At 47.7% G+C, this 15,487-nt stretch overlaps 2 protein-coding genes across 7 annotated transcripts in view; one reads left to right on the forward strand and one right to left on the reverse strand.

The window, feature by feature from the left end:
- Window positions 1-11,274, reverse strand: part of PDE9A (phosphodiesterase 9A) — a 32,071-nt gene extending 20,797 nt beyond the window's left edge. For 5 of the 6 annotated variants that reach the window (XM_061560406.1, XM_061560404.1, XM_061560403.1 and 2 more), the window contains exons 1-5: window positions 11,144-11,274; window positions 9,204-9,325; window positions 8,321-8,383; window positions 5,674-8,148; window positions 538-608 (exon numbers count right to left, since the gene is read on the reverse strand). In XM_061560406.1, the coding sequence (XP_061416390.1) occupies window positions 538-608; window positions 5,674-5,742 (140 nt within the window). In that variant the 5' untranslated portion in view covers window positions 5,743-8,148; window positions 8,321-8,383; window positions 9,204-9,325; window positions 11,144-11,274. Of the gene's footprint in view, window positions 1-537; window positions 609-4,077; window positions 5,440-5,485; window positions 8,149-8,320; window positions 8,384-9,203; window positions 9,326-11,143 lie in introns of those variants that run through there. The other variant, XR_009755744.1, reaches the window with a different exon arrangement.
- Window positions 11,275-14,387: 3,113 nt separating this feature from the next.
- PIGB (phosphatidylinositol glycan anchor biosynthesis class B) overlaps window positions 14,388-15,487 on the forward strand; it is a 28,336-nt gene continuing 27,236 nt past the window's right edge. The window contains exon 1 of the mRNA XM_061560409.1: window positions 14,388-14,412. The gene's annotated coding sequence lies outside the window, so the exon portion shown is untranslated. The remainder of the gene's footprint in view (window positions 14,413-15,487) is intronic.

Raw genomic sequence — 15,487 nt, forward strand, 5'->3', positions numbered from 1 at the left:
TTCCGTATTGCTCACCACAACCTACCCCATACCTAGGTTCCGCCCTCACTTTCCCTCGTGCTTTACAGTGCTGGCTGGACTCCAGATTCAGAGCAGAGTTTGTCAATGTTCTAAGTTGTGCTCCGAAGGCTGAACGGAGATGGGGTCAATGGATTCAGGATCGAACAGGAGCTGAGGTCACTGGAGCACTCTGGAGTCTGGATCCAGAGTTGAGGTTCCAAAGCAGTTCCACTAACTCCTACCTTCACTGTTATAGATGTTTATTTTACAAAAAACTGACTTTTCACATTTAAGTTATTGATTGTAAAACGTATTGCAAAAACCCTGATCGATTTATTTATTCTACAATATAGTATTTTTCAAGTTGTGTCTTCTTCTAAAAATCACACTTTTCTCTACACTTGTAAAATACGTTTCACTTGCTCAGGTTTATCTTGGAAACATATTGTATCACAATAGATTGATTGAGAATTACAGGACCGATAAATCGATTCAGGGTCGATGAGTGGAAGGGTGGTGGTGGAGGGGGAGCCGGACCGGTTGATTCCCGCTGAGTCGCAGACCAGGTCATTGAGATGTGCAGTGGAGCAGCGACAGCCGAACACCACCTGCACACACACAGCAATAACGTCTCTCCTCACCATTGCCCTGCACATTTTTTAAAATAATCTCACGGCACGTTACTGAACCCTGACAAATGACAGTGTAGCGATGTGAACAGTTTGACTCGGAACGTGACGCAAGAAGAGATTTTTTTTTTAAAATGCCTTTCCAATAAATAAAAAAGTACCTCAATTTTAATCCAGTACAAATTACATTGTTACATTCTGCACTTGCCTGATAAGTGTTAAACACGTCACGCGGAGTGCTGATTCAATTAGAGAGCTCCCTACATCATGTGGTTCTCTAAGCCACGTGGGACACGATAATAACCGACATACTGAAAGTGGAGATTACATCACCATAACGTCTGTGCCAGTCGAGTGCACTTTAAAGCCATCTGATTTTTCGAAGGCTCATTGGCAGCAGGTAATCGGACTGATCAGTGACCGCTTGGAAACCCTTGTAAACGATAAGTTGCATAACAAGGGAGTTTCCAGGTGAAATATTTAAATCACTAAATATGCAAGGTGTTATCATGGGTTCATTAACTGAAATGACTGGCAGATGCATCACCGTGCCACCTTTCCCATATTTTAGCCACCTGGAGCTCTGATCATTATTTTAAGTGTCACTATTCTGCATCCCATTGTTGCTGATGGGTAGATGCTTCCAACTGCCCTGTGTCCCCTAAGTGTCCCTTGCATAACAGCTGATCTTGACACCACTGGCACCGAGTGTCAGTAAGTCCACAGCAGGTTTAGCCTCCTCTATCCAGCTATTCTATGTGTTTGCCAAGCATCAGGTATGTGCAGCGTGTAACGATTTGTTTGCATTTGAACTCGGAAAGTAGCACTGTGTTGGGACCGGAGTTTGGTAAACCTTGACGCAGCTCTGTAGTGTGACCTTGCTTAACGGGGTGGGGGACACACACAGAACCTCAAGGCGGGGGTGAAGGGGACGCACGACAACGTGAACGCAAAATAAACTGGAAACAAATGTCGAACGCCAAAGAGAACGAGCAACGGTACAATTTGCTTGTCGATCGTGCATTCTCATCTGGCGTTTACCTCCTACCCAGAGAACACGCAACGCTGGACCAACGCAGGGACAACGGTTCCAATCACAATCCCAACGTTGGTCCAACATTGGCATGTTCACTGGATATGAGGAAATTCTGCGAGGCCCAACATTATATTGTGATATTATTAGCATTTTGCCCATTATTTTGATTAGATTATTTGAAGTTATAAAATGATAATTGTTTTTTACCCTTCTATCTGCCAACAAAACTGACACCTTTTTTTACAAGGAGTCATGTTTGCATAGACCACAATACCTGCAGTCATAATGCAAACAAAAAACATAACTCTGATAATATGCACATTATCAGAGTTATGTTTTTGTTTGCATTGTGGTCTATGCAAACATGACTCCTTGTAAAAAGGTGTCAGTTTTGTTGCCAGATAGAAGGGTAAAAACCAATGATCATATTTTTACTGGCAAATGAGGTTCCAATGGTGTAAAGTTATAAAATGGCTGAACCTTCAGCAGGTGAGGCTCAGCACCCTCCAGCCAACATCCTCTCACACTACCCCAGCTAAAATGGAACGTTCAGCCAACGTTGGTCCAGCGCTTAGAACCACATTCCCAACGTTGGTTCAACGTTGCCATGTCCACTGGGACGAGGCTGCCCCGAGCGTAAGGGAACATGATAATCCTCGGGCTCTCTCTGTGGGTCTTCATCATCGCCACGCACACCAGCATGGGCCAGTGTGTACTGCGGAGTGCGCAATTAACGGGACCCATTGTCCATATTGAACCCCGTCTCAGTAAATTAATTGGCGTCCCGGGTCCAATTATACGTCTCGTGACCCATTGCGACCTTTCTCGCGTGATCCGCTCACCCCCCTCCCGTCCCCACCTGCAGTCACCCCCCCCCCCCCGTCCTGGGTGCTCGGCGTCTTGGGAAATGTGACATAACATTTTGAACACACCTGTGTGTGTCCCCCCTCCCCTGCTCGCTGTCTTTTCTAACGAGTTGTGCCTATTTATAGGCCGTGTGTGAACGCGTTCGTATTGTGTTTCTTTCCCTGCACGCGTATCGTGGGGCTGTTACGAAAATAAATACCAAAAAGTGTAACTTTTTGTTGTTGCATTAACGATAACCGCATGAAAAAAAAAACACCCGGTGAAAACCGGTTCGCGGTTTTCCACGAAAACATTTTAAACCTGCGAGGAATGAAGGGAGCTGCCGTGGGACGCAGTCTACTGGCGGAGCGCACCTTGACTTGCCATCCAAGAGGGAGCAAGTTCGGTTCTATCTCCCGGCGCGGCAGTTAAAGCAATGGGGCAAGCTTCTTCAACCCCTCCGTCCACCCCGCCTCTGTTCACCCAGCGATATAAACGGGTTCACCACGATCGTGTGGTGGGGTAAAGTGTGGGTACGCCCACCTCTGCCAATACGTAAGGCCAGCGTGGAAGAATGGAGCAAATTAGCCCCCTGGAGCTCACCTCGAGTGCAGCGGTGGGGAACCTTTTTTCTGCCAAGGGCCATTTGGATATTTATAACATAATTCGCCGGCCATACAAAATGATCAACTTAAAGATTAGCCCGTTATATTTGGTCAAACATTTAATTAACTCACCCCTAATGTGATGGCTGGAACTGCTTTTCTTTGGCGAGGCGTGTGATGTTAGCCAGTATTGATGATGTTGCTGCTACTCGCAACTGCGAGTAGCAGCAAGAGATTTATTGAATTTCGAGTCCCGCCTGCAGTTGCCTTGGCAGGGCCACACCAAATGCCTTGGCAGGGCCACACCAAATGATTTCGCGGGTCTCATGCGGCCCGCGGGCCGGACGTTCCCCACCCCTAGTGGAAGCCCCATCCGCCAGCAGTGGCCTGAGCGGGCACTTGCACGGTTGCACCTTTACCTTTTAACTCAGAAGGGAGGGCAAGTGGATCACGCGGTGATTTAGATCGCCTTGCCGCGTGCACGTTCGTGCGTGCCCGTGCTAAGATTTAACTCGGAACGGCTCCTGACTTTTCCGACCCGGTAAACTACCGGTTACCCCTTATCTCGACACAACAACAACAACAACCACCGCCATTCAACAACAACAATAACCGGTATCTTTACACACAAAGATTCCCCGCGTATAGCCTGAACAGACTGTTGGGGCAAGTGCTGTTAGCGAGCACATATGAATACCGGCACGGCACACGAGGGGGTGGGTGGCCAACACTACGCCCGGCCGCCTTTGTCTCCCCAGTGGTGATGTTAACACCCCACACCAGGTGCTCATTTGAGGCTGAGTCCACCTAGTGGAGGCCCATGACCGGTTTAGATAATCGTCACAAGCGTTGACTGCGAGTGGAAATCGAACTCGGTTCGCCGGGTTTGTAGCGCAACGCGCTAACCGCTACACCACCGCTCCCCGCTAAACGAATACGCACGCACACGTTTACAAACGAAACTATTTTTTATTTTCCCAAGTAACAGCAGCCAAATGCTCGAAACGCGTGTTGATAAATGTGGAGTGAATTCCCGCACGCGACCACGGGGAGAGAGAGACACCGCAAACTCCAAATACACAGCAGCAGGCGTCAGGGTCTGGATCAAACCCACGACCTCCTGTACACCAGGCGGGGTAAATTTCGATTTAAAGCTTTCTTCACCTGAAGACGGCTGCTTGCGTTGTAGCCGAAACGTCGTGAGAATTATTTTATTTTATTATGTTTTATTTTTATTATTTTATTACTTCCCTTCTACGTGACTTTACCGAAAGAACCAAGAAGATGAAGACCAGGCGGGGTAGTTAACATCTCCTAGCCACCGTGATGATAATGAGAGAGAGACACCGCAAACTCCAAATTCACAGCAGCAGGCGTCAGGGTAGGGATCGAACCCACGACCTCCTGTGTAACAGGCGAGGTAGTTAACATCTCCTAGTCACCGTGATGATGATGAGAGAGACACCGCAAACTCCAAATACACAGCAGCAGGCGTCAGGGTCGGGATCGAACCCACGACCTCCTGTAGACCAGGCGGGTAGTTAACATCTCCTAGCCACCGTGATGATAATGAGAGAGACACCGCAAACTCCAAATATACAGCAGCAGGCGTCAGGGTCGGGATCGAACCGACGCCCTCCTGTGTAACAGGCGAGGTAGTTAACATCTCGCCACGAGTGCATGCGTCTATTCGCACACTTCACACACCTGCGCACTCCTGTATATATCTGAAAAGATCCCCCGTATAGCCGGCAACATCACGCGAGGTATTTGGGTCGTCAACACCACGCCCGACCGCCTTTGTCTCCCCAATGCAGATGTTTACACGCACCGCACCAAGTATTACATTAAGTCCACAATAGAGGTTTTTTTGGGGTTAGATCGCGTAAATATATCAATGTGTAATTCAAACCCGCCACCAGCCGACACAGCCAGCTAGTAAGAGTTGTCACCTAAACAGAACGTGCCAATTCGTCCCTAGTACAGCACACCGGTGTGTTGGAGAGCCAAGCCACAACATTTACAATCTGTATATTTACGCGATCTAACCCATACAACCTCTATTATGGATGATATTGGTCGCGAAAGCCTAAAACGTGTTAAACTACTAAATTAAAACTGGGTCAAACTAGTAGAGACCCAGGACTGGTTCAGATATTCGTCATCGGTGTTGTCCGTGAGCGGGAATGGAACTAAGGTGACCGGGTCCGTAGCCCTGACCACTGCGCCACCGCTCCCCACACCTACACACACCTGTACAAGCGCACCTGTACAAGCGCACCTGTACAAGCACACCTGTACAAGCGCACCTGTACAAGCACACCTGTACAAGCACACACCTGTACAAGCACACCTGTACATGCACACACCTGTACAAGTACACCTGTACAAGCACACCTGTACAAGCACACCTGTACAAGCACACACCTGTACAAGCACACCTGTACATGCACACACCTGTACAAGTACACCTGTACAAGCACACCTGTACAAGCACACCTGTACAAGCGCACCTGTACAAGTACACCTGTACAAGCACACCTGTGCACCCCCGTACCTGCTGCACGCGCCCGTCCAGGTCCAGGTAAATGGAGCGCGTGCCGAGCGCGGAGCTTCCGCTGCCCATCGTCTCCCCAAATCCACGGAAGGGCAGCGCGGGGGAGAGCCGCACAGGGGAGAGCAGCACGGGGAGTACGAGGAAGGGCAGCGCGGGGGAGAGCAGTACGGGGGAGAGCAGTACGGGGAGTACGAGGAAGGGCAGCGCGGGGGAGAGCAGCACGGGGAAGGGCAGCACGGGGAGTACGAGGAAGGGCAGCGCGGGGGAGAGCAGCAGCAGCACGAGAGGCACTGGAGCGCACGAGTTTGAAGCGAGCAGCAGCAGCAGCGCTCGAAATGACCCAGCGTTGAAAAGGGGAGGGGCTGACAACTCGGGGGGAGGGGGTCATGTAAACTCGCCAATCAACCCTTACGATAACCAACCCGACGATAATTATCAACCAAGCTGACACGAGTTCTATCCCTCCCACTGAACCAAACTAGCCAAGCTGACACGAGTTATATCCCTGCCATTGAACCAAACTAACCAAGCTGACATGAGCACTATCTGTGCCACTGAACCAAACTAACCAAGCTGACACGAGTTCTATCCGTGCCACTGAACCAAACTAACCAAGCTGACACGAGTTCTATCCCTCCCACTGACCCAAACTAACTAAGCTGACACGAGCACTATCCGTGCCACTGAACCAAACTAACCAAGCTGACACGAGTTCTATCCCTCCCACTGACCCAAACTAACCAAGCTGACACGAGCACTATCTGTGCCACTGAACCAAACTAACCAAGCTGACACGAGTTCTATCCCTCCCACTGACCCAAACTAACTAAGCTGACACGAGCACTATCCCTCCCACTGACCCAAACTAACTAAGCTGACACGAGCACTATCCGTGCCACTGAACCAAACTAACCAAGCTGACACGAGTTCTATCCCTCCCACTGACCCAAACTAACTAAGCTGACACGAGCACTATCCGTGCCACTGAACCAAACTAACCAAGCTGACATGAGCACTATCTGTGCCACTGAACCAAACTAACCAAGCTGACACGAGTTCTATCCCTCCCACTGAACCAAACTAACCAAGCTGACACGAGTTCTATCCGTGCCACTGAACCAAACTAACCAAGCTGACACGAGCACTATCCGTGCCACTGAACCAAACTAACCAAGCTGACACGAGTTCTATCCCTCCCACTGAACCAAACTAACTAAGCTGACACGAGTTCTATCACTCCCACTGAACCAAATTAACCAAGCTGACACGAGTTCTATCCGTGCCACTGACCCAAACTAACCAAGCTGACACGAGCACTATCCGTGCCACTGAACCAAACTAACCAAGCTGACACGAGTTCTATCACTCCCACTGAACCAAACTAACCAAGCTGACACGAGTTCTATCCCTCCCACTGAACCAAACTAACTAAGCTGACACGAGCACTATCCGTGCCATTGAAACAAACTAGCCAAGCTGACACGAGCACTATCCGTGCCATTGAAACAAACTAACCAAGCTGACACGAGTTCTATCCGTGCCACTGAACCAAACTAACCAAGCTGACACGAGCACTATCTGTGCCACTGAACCAAACTAGCCAAGCTGACACGAGTTCTATCCGTGCCACTGAACCAAACTAACTAAGCTGACACGAGCACTATCTGTGCCACTGAACCAAACTAACTAAGCTGACACGAGTTCTATCCGTGCCACTGAACCAAACTAACCAAGCTGACACGAGCACTATCCCTGCCACTGAACCAAACTAACCAAGCTGACACGAGCACTATCCCTGCCACTGAACCAAACTAACCAAGCTGACACGAGCACTATCCGTGCCATTGAAACAAACTAGCCAAGCTGACACGAGGTAATACTGAATGTCACTATAAATCCCTTATCCCACCAATAACCAATATATAACATGAAACATTTATTTTTGTACAAGTACATTTAGGACACAAACTGGCTTTCTAATTTGCGGTATTATTTAAATGTGTTGTTTGGGTAAATAAGGTTTGGAAAATTGATAGAGTGGATACAACGATATCTGCATGCTGGGTGGGAGCTTCAGAAGGCACGTGGAGCAAACATCTTGCTGTACATTGGAGAGGAATACAGCACAACCGTGGAAACACACGCAGTATTATGTCGGTCATTTAATTGCCATGAAGGAACGACTGACTGAATAAAAAATAAATAACAGTAATTAATTCAGAAAAGCATCACCGAGTCTGAAGGCTGTTCCAGGAGCCTCGTGCGGAGGAATGATACACTCTCGAGGAGATGGAGCAGTCCTCAAGCCACAGTGAATAGAGCGTGGACAATGGCAAGGACAGCAATGTTGATGATGATGATGTTGTGATTATGCTGGTGGTGGTAATAATGGTGATGATGTAAATGTGGTGAAGTTTAGCGCTGTGATGTCAGCTAGGTCTTTCCTCGATTTTTCTCTTCAATCATTTTCTCCAACTGTAAAAGAAGCATGAATACAGTAATTAATACGTGCTCTGTATTTGGAAGGGTGTTCCATGAATAAGCAATTGTGGAATTGGTTTGATTTCCTGCAGGTCATAAGTCTGCTACAAAAGTTGCATAACAATGAATGCAAATGTTGATAGGGGAGCAGGATAGGAATATGCACCTGTTTTGCTAGATGCTCCAAAGGGTCATCTGGTCTCTCGTTGACTAGACGCTCAGTCATGGCCTGTGTGTGTATATATGCACACACACACATTCATATACACACACGGTCTACAGATATGCAATATATAAACCAACCGAGTTTAGTATCATAAATTATTGGGGCAGATGCTATTATTGAGGACCTATTTGGGCAGGCATGCCATGAGGAATTGGTGTAACCAGTACCATGCTCAGTCACCATTGTATCCCCAGTACTGAAGTTTTCACACCATGCCAGGTACTTGTTTATCGTCAAGTTCACTTAGGGGAGGCCCAGGCCACATTCAGATACCATTTCACCACTCGTTTGTGGATGACTGAGCATCGAACCCAGGTCACAGGAATAACAGCTTCGTTGCATGGACTTCTACACCACTGCACAATTTTAGATTTGAAGCTTTCGTGACTGCAAGGATTCATACTCTTAGTTCTTTCGGTAAAGTCACGTAGGTAAAAAATTGAAATTAAAATTAATATTGTTTTATTTTTATTAATTTTAATTTAATGTTTTACCTACGTGACTTTACCGAAAAAACTAAGAGTATACTGCACAATTTCTCCCTCCCTCACGCCACATAATGCAAAGATCTCCGTATAGCCTTTAACAGACTGTTGGGGCAAGAGCTGTTAGCGAGCACTTATGAAGTCTGGCATGACACACGAGGGGGCGCCTGCCCATCGTTGTCTCCCCAGCGCTGATGTTAACACACCACACCAGGTACTCATTTAAGGCCACATCGACCTCAAGGAGGCCCATAACCGGTTAAGATATTTGCCGTTCTCCCACACATGCACTTTTATTGACACAATGCACACTGACAGACACACACATGTAAACGCACACGCATCACGTGTGCTATGCCATGCTTCTCCAGGTATTTCTGAGCTCGAATCTCCGGATCTTCAGTCGTCGGCCCATCATTCACGTTTCCAGTGGACATGTCTCACTGTAGGTCAGCGTCAACTGAAAGAGCAAGAGTAAAGCGTGGTAATGTTACTGTTGATCATTGTTATGAAATTAATCTTCTAACAGGTAATCATTGAACAAGTAAGAAAGCCAGTTCTACAATGATGACATTACTCTTACCGCCCTGACAATTTACTCCTGGTTGAAGGCCTCTGCACACATGGGGGTTTGTTTGGCCATAGCTCACATTGGATAGTGAAGTGGATCTCAGACCCCTAGGAGTACGTAAGTTAATCTATAAATGTGACATTATATCATACGTGAAAGTGATTGGCGAATAATCATGTATGAATCTGCCAATATAAAATAACAACGATAACGTTTAAATTTAAATGGTAAACCATGTGGGCTTCCAAGAGTAACCAGCGAGCGAGAAGAAATTACGCCGTGCATGCCATGCATGCAGAGAGTCCATTGACATGTTTTATTTGCTTGCAGTTACCAGCTAGTTAGGACACATCACAGAATGGACAATTAGTTAAAATATCAACGTTCATTTTTCAGACATTTATTTCTTAGAACCATATTGGGTCAGGCAAGGGGTTACTCGGTTGAAACAAAATTCAACAATGGGGTAGAGTAGCCAACAAAGGTTGAGAACCACTGGACTATTTGTGTGTTGGCAAAGGGTGGTGGTGGGGGGGAGGTGCATGTCATGTCATGTTGACATCACACTGCATCGACACAAAGTGTTGGATTGTACCCTTTGGTTCTTTCGGTAAAGTCACGTCGGTAGAAAAAAGTAATGATGTCTCGTAGAAAAAATAATGATGTCTCGTCCACGGCAGTCTGATTGTCTCACCTGAAGACGGTCGCTTGTTTTGCCATCGAAACGTCGTGATCTATTGTTTTTCTACCTACGTGACTTTACAGAAAGAACCAAAGAGTATGGATTCCTGGCAGTCACGAAAGCTTCAAATTAAGATTGTTAGATTGGCATTGTTTTATTTGGGTAAGTGCAAATGGGGGTATCCCATCGTCAAGAGGCATAAAGGCAGCATTGTATTGATCATTGTAGAGCACTGATCAGTACTAATGAGGATTAAATCGGTCGACGGTTGTTTTTGTGTCCCTATTGACTGTTAGGTCGGCCACATTTTCAACAATTCTTGGGTTGACGGCCTGAACAACAATAATACGGCTGCACCTTCAGCTCTTCCGAGATGGTGGTGTTGGCAAGCCTGGAAGTATGTTGAAATTCTTTCGCACCGTACACAGCCAACCGTGCGAATCGGAGGTGCATTGCACATGTAGTCACATGACACGCATCCAACACACAATGTGAGTCGTGACTTTCTACGGCTTGCGAGCATAACCTTTGCGTCGTTAAATCTGTTACGCGAGACAAAGACAAAGATCCCCCGTATAGTCTTGACAGACTGTAGGGGCAAGTGCTGTTAGCGAGCACCTATTAAGGCCGGCACGGCACACGAGGGATTGGGTGGCCAACACCACGCCCGGCCGCCTTTGTCTCCCCAGTGGCGATGTTTTACACACTGCACCGGGTACTCATTTGAGGCTGCGTTGACTTAGGGAGAGGCTCAGGACCGGTTCAGATAATCGTCACCGATGTTGGCCGTGAGCGGGAAATCGATCCCGGGTGGCCAGGTTCGTAGCGCAGCGTGGCGCTAACCACTGCGCCACCGCTCCCCACACACAGAGACACGCGCACGACTTCGATACCTTCACTGGAATCGGTGCCAAGTCACGTGCTTAGCAATGTATGAATGAGTGTACATTTTGAACGGGCACAGGACACGAAAGGAAGGACTTGCGAGTGTTTTTTTTTTAAACAAAAAACTCCTGCGGACTTACGCGAATGTTGAGTCGACGGGAGGGAGGGGGAGGAAGCGGCGACTGAACGAACGATGACGCGTCGCATCCTCCGCGTCACCATAGCAACGCCCCACCCCCCTTGTCGCATCCTCCGCGTCACCATAGCAACGCCCCCCACCACCAGCATCACCATAGCAACGCCCATCCCCCCCCACCCCTCCCCCCGGGGCGTAGTGGTACAACCCGACCCGTCGCCATGGAGACAGCGGGACGCTCGGCACCGCCAATCGATGATTCCAACAAGATCGATTCGATTTTGATTTAAAGCTTTCGTGACTGCAGGGATTCATATTCTTGGTTCTTTCGGTAAAGTCACGTAGAAGGGAAGTAATAAAGTAAGAATTTTAAATATTTTTATTATTTTATTATTTCCCTTCTACGTGACTTTACCGAAAGAACTAAGAATATAAGGTCGATTCGGTTGACAACACGAGAATCGATTTTTGCGGCGTCTGCAACGGTCGTTAATCGATTCAGCCAAAGCTGGCATTTAATGTAATCGATTGCACACCACCACCTTCTGTCTCCAGCAGGTGGTGATGGCGATTCTTGTTTAAATCTTTAACAATATATAGTGCTGTAATACACACACTGGAACAACATTCTCAACCAGTAACAGCTACGACGCATTCAAATAGATGCGAATTGACGATTTTGTATAATTTAATTGCATATTTAACACAACAGACAAGGAAGTATCTGTCTCTCGCACACATGGTGGCTAGGAGATATTAACTACCTCGCTTGGTATACAGGAGGTCCTGGGTTCGATCCCGGGTGCGATCCCGACCCTGACGCCTGCTGTGTATTTGGAGTTTAAAGTGTCTCTCTCCCCGTGGTCCCGTGGATTTTTCTCAGGGTCCACCGATTTTCCCCTCCAAATTTAGAAACACTCGTTTTAAGTATTTGGCTGATATACATTTACACAAGATAAGCCACTTTGTGGCCAGTGGGCCTTACCTGCTAGAATAAAATACAAAGTTTCGTTTAAAAAATTAACGTAATTTTACGGAACCTTGGAAGCGCATAATTTGATCAGCATTGCTTCAGCACAAGCAAACTCTGGACTGATTTCGACACTCAGTGTCTTCATCAGCGGCCAGGATTATTTGAACCAATGCTGGTGAACTGCCAGATGTTATCAGCAAGGACCCTCTCTTAAATATATGGGCTCTAGTTTGACACAACATTTAATACATACTATTCTTGGTTCTTTCGGTAAAGTCACGTAGAAGGAAAATAATACAATAATAAAAATAAAACAATAAAATTCTCACGACGTTTCGATTGCAATACAAGCAATCATCATCAGATGTGAAAACCACAGCACTTTTTTCAAATGTTCTTGCTGTGGTTTTCACACCTGATGATGATTGCTTGTGTTGCAATCGAAACGTCATGATAATTTTATTGTTTTGTTATTATTTTATGATTTCCCTTCTACGTGACTTTACCGAAAGAACCAATAATATGAATCCCTGCAGTCACGAAAGCTTTAAATCGAACTTTAATACATACTGTTGAATGAGTTACAGATGTAAATTGTCCGTGCAGATAAAGTGTTTGTTATGTCCACTATGTGTAAATTGGACATCATTGCAAACGAGATGCTGCATCTATATCTAGGGACCTTTTTGCCAGTATCAAAGTATGGAAAATAAGAATAGGTTTTACCCTTTCTGGCAATAAAACAAATGTTAAGATGTTCAAATACGATACCTTTTGGTCACCCGAGCTATAAATGCTCTGATAGGGGCCGTCCATAAATGACGTCACGCGATTCTGGACTATTTTTGACCCCCCCCCCCCTCGTCATACATCGTCACAAATGTCTGACCCCACCCCCCCCCCCCTAGGTGCGTGACGTCATTTATGGACGGCTCCATAGTGCATTGTCTTTGTACTGTTCGACTTTTGGCGTTCTCTAGTCAGACACTGGAAAGACTAGGCCCTAAAGAAGGCTGTTTCTGGTGTAGGCCAATCAATGGTAAAAACAATGCCATACATTATCAGAGCATGTTTGTTTGCATGTTCACCACGTGTACCGTGCGTGGTTAATGAAAACTTGATTTCTTGCAAAAGGTATCTATTTGGGTGTTTGAACGTCTTAATATCTGTTTTTATGCCCAGAAAGGGTAAACCTTATTCAAATGTTTCATACTGATGCCACGTCTCCATACCTGTCAACCCATGCGGTTTACCCCGTATTCTTGTACAGGGAAATTGAGTTTTCAGGTCCATACGGCGTCATTTACACCAATTATCAATATTCTTTGGGTCTTTCGGTAAAGTCACGAAGAAAGGTTTAAAGAAAATAACAATTTTTTTTTACAAAAAACTACACTTGTGTTGTGATCGCAACGTCGTAGTTTGTTGTTATTTTATTTGAACCTATCTACGTGACTTTAGCGAAATATCCAAAGAATATAAATTCCTGCAGTCAAGAAAGCTTTAAACAAATTATCAAAATTAATACATTAAACAAATTTTGTTTAGTAACATTTTAGTTTCTCCCTTGCGATGGGACTTTGTAAGATGAACGTTGAGATTTATAAGGGCACGGGGTGACCAATAAGGTCCGAATTGGTCTGTAATAAGGTAGGAGGGCACTGATAAGGGGTTGACAGGTGTGCGTCTCAAAGACATTCCCAGGTGAAATATTTCCACAGGAGGTCGGGCGTTCACTCGGCCGCAGTTGGAAGCGATGCCCCCGGGGCACGAGTGGATATCAACGACATTGCCCTCCACTGTGGCCACGACGAGATGGCTTCAGGAGAAATTTCGCTTGTGTGGTTTTTCTACTTCCTCAACCGAACCCCTTTCCACTAGCCCCAGCGAGTTGGATTCGTCCTCACCACCCCCACTTCCCACCCGCGCGCGTTGGATTCGTCCACTCTGGCCACGCCCACCACCCCCTGGCTCCGCCCACCACCCCCTGGCCCCGCCCACCACCCCCCTGGCCCCGCCCACCACCCCCTGGCCCCGCCCGCCGCCCCCTGGCCCCGCCCACCACCCCCTGGCCCCGCCCACCACCCCCCTGGCCACGCCCACCACCCCCTGGCCCCGCTCACCACCCCCTGGCTCCGCCCACCACCACCCCTGGCCACGCCCACCACCCCTCTGGCCCCGCCCACCACCCCCTGGCTCCGCCCACCCACCCCCCTGGCCACGCCCACCACCCCTCTGGCCCCGCCCACCACCCCCCTTTGTGGGCGTGGCCGACACGAGAGCCCTCAACACGGAAGCGAGTGAGTGGTGTCCCGTACCGCGTGCAAACACACCACGCTCACAGTACACTCACAGTACACTCACCACGCTCACAGTACACTCACAGTACACTCACAGTACACTAACCACGCTCACAGTACACTCACAGAACACTCACCACGCTCACAGTACACTCACAGAACACTCACCACGCTCACAGTACACTCACAGTACACTCACAGTACACTCACAGTACACTCACCACGCTCACAGTACACTCACCACGCTCACAGTACACTCACAGTACACTCACAGTACACTAACCACGCTCACAGTACACTCACAGAACACTCACCACGCTCACAGTACACTCACAGAACACTCACCACGCTCACAGTACACTCACCACGCTCACAGTACACTCACCACGCTCACAGTACACTCACAGAACACTCACCACGCTCACAGTACACTCACCACGCTCACAGTACACTCACAGTACGCTCACAGTACGCTCACAGTACACTCACAGTACACTCACCACGCTCACAGTACACTCACCACGCTCACAGTACACTCACAGTACACTCACAGTACACTCACAGTACACTCACCACGCTCACAGTACACTCACAGTACACTCACCACGCTCACAGTACACTCACAGTACACTCACCACGCTCACAGTACGCTCACAGTACGCTCACAGTACACTCACAGTACACTCACCACGCTCACAGTACACTCACAGTACACTCACCACGCTCACAGTACACTCACCACGCTCACAGTACACTCACAGTACACTCACAGTACACTCACAGTACACTAACCACGCTCACAGTACACTCACAGTACACTAACCACGCTCACAGTACACTCACAGAACACTCACCACGCTCACAGTACACTCACAGAACACTCACCACGCTCACAGTACACTCACAGAACACTCACCACGCTCACAGTACACTCACCACGCTCACAGTACACTCACAGTACACTCACAGTACACTAACCACGCTCACAGTACACTCACAGAACACTCACCACGCTCACAGTACACTCACAGAACACTCACCACGCTCACAGTACACTCACCACGCTCACAGTACA

The sequence above is a fragment of the Lethenteron reissneri genome, chromosome 26, assembly GCF_015708825.2.
Source record: "Lethenteron reissneri isolate LAM-NWPU_2019-01 chromosome 26, ASM1570882v1, whole genome shotgun sequence".
Classification (NCBI taxonomy): Eukaryota; Metazoa; Chordata; class Hyperoartia; order Petromyzontiformes; family Petromyzontidae; genus Lethenteron; species Lethenteron reissneri.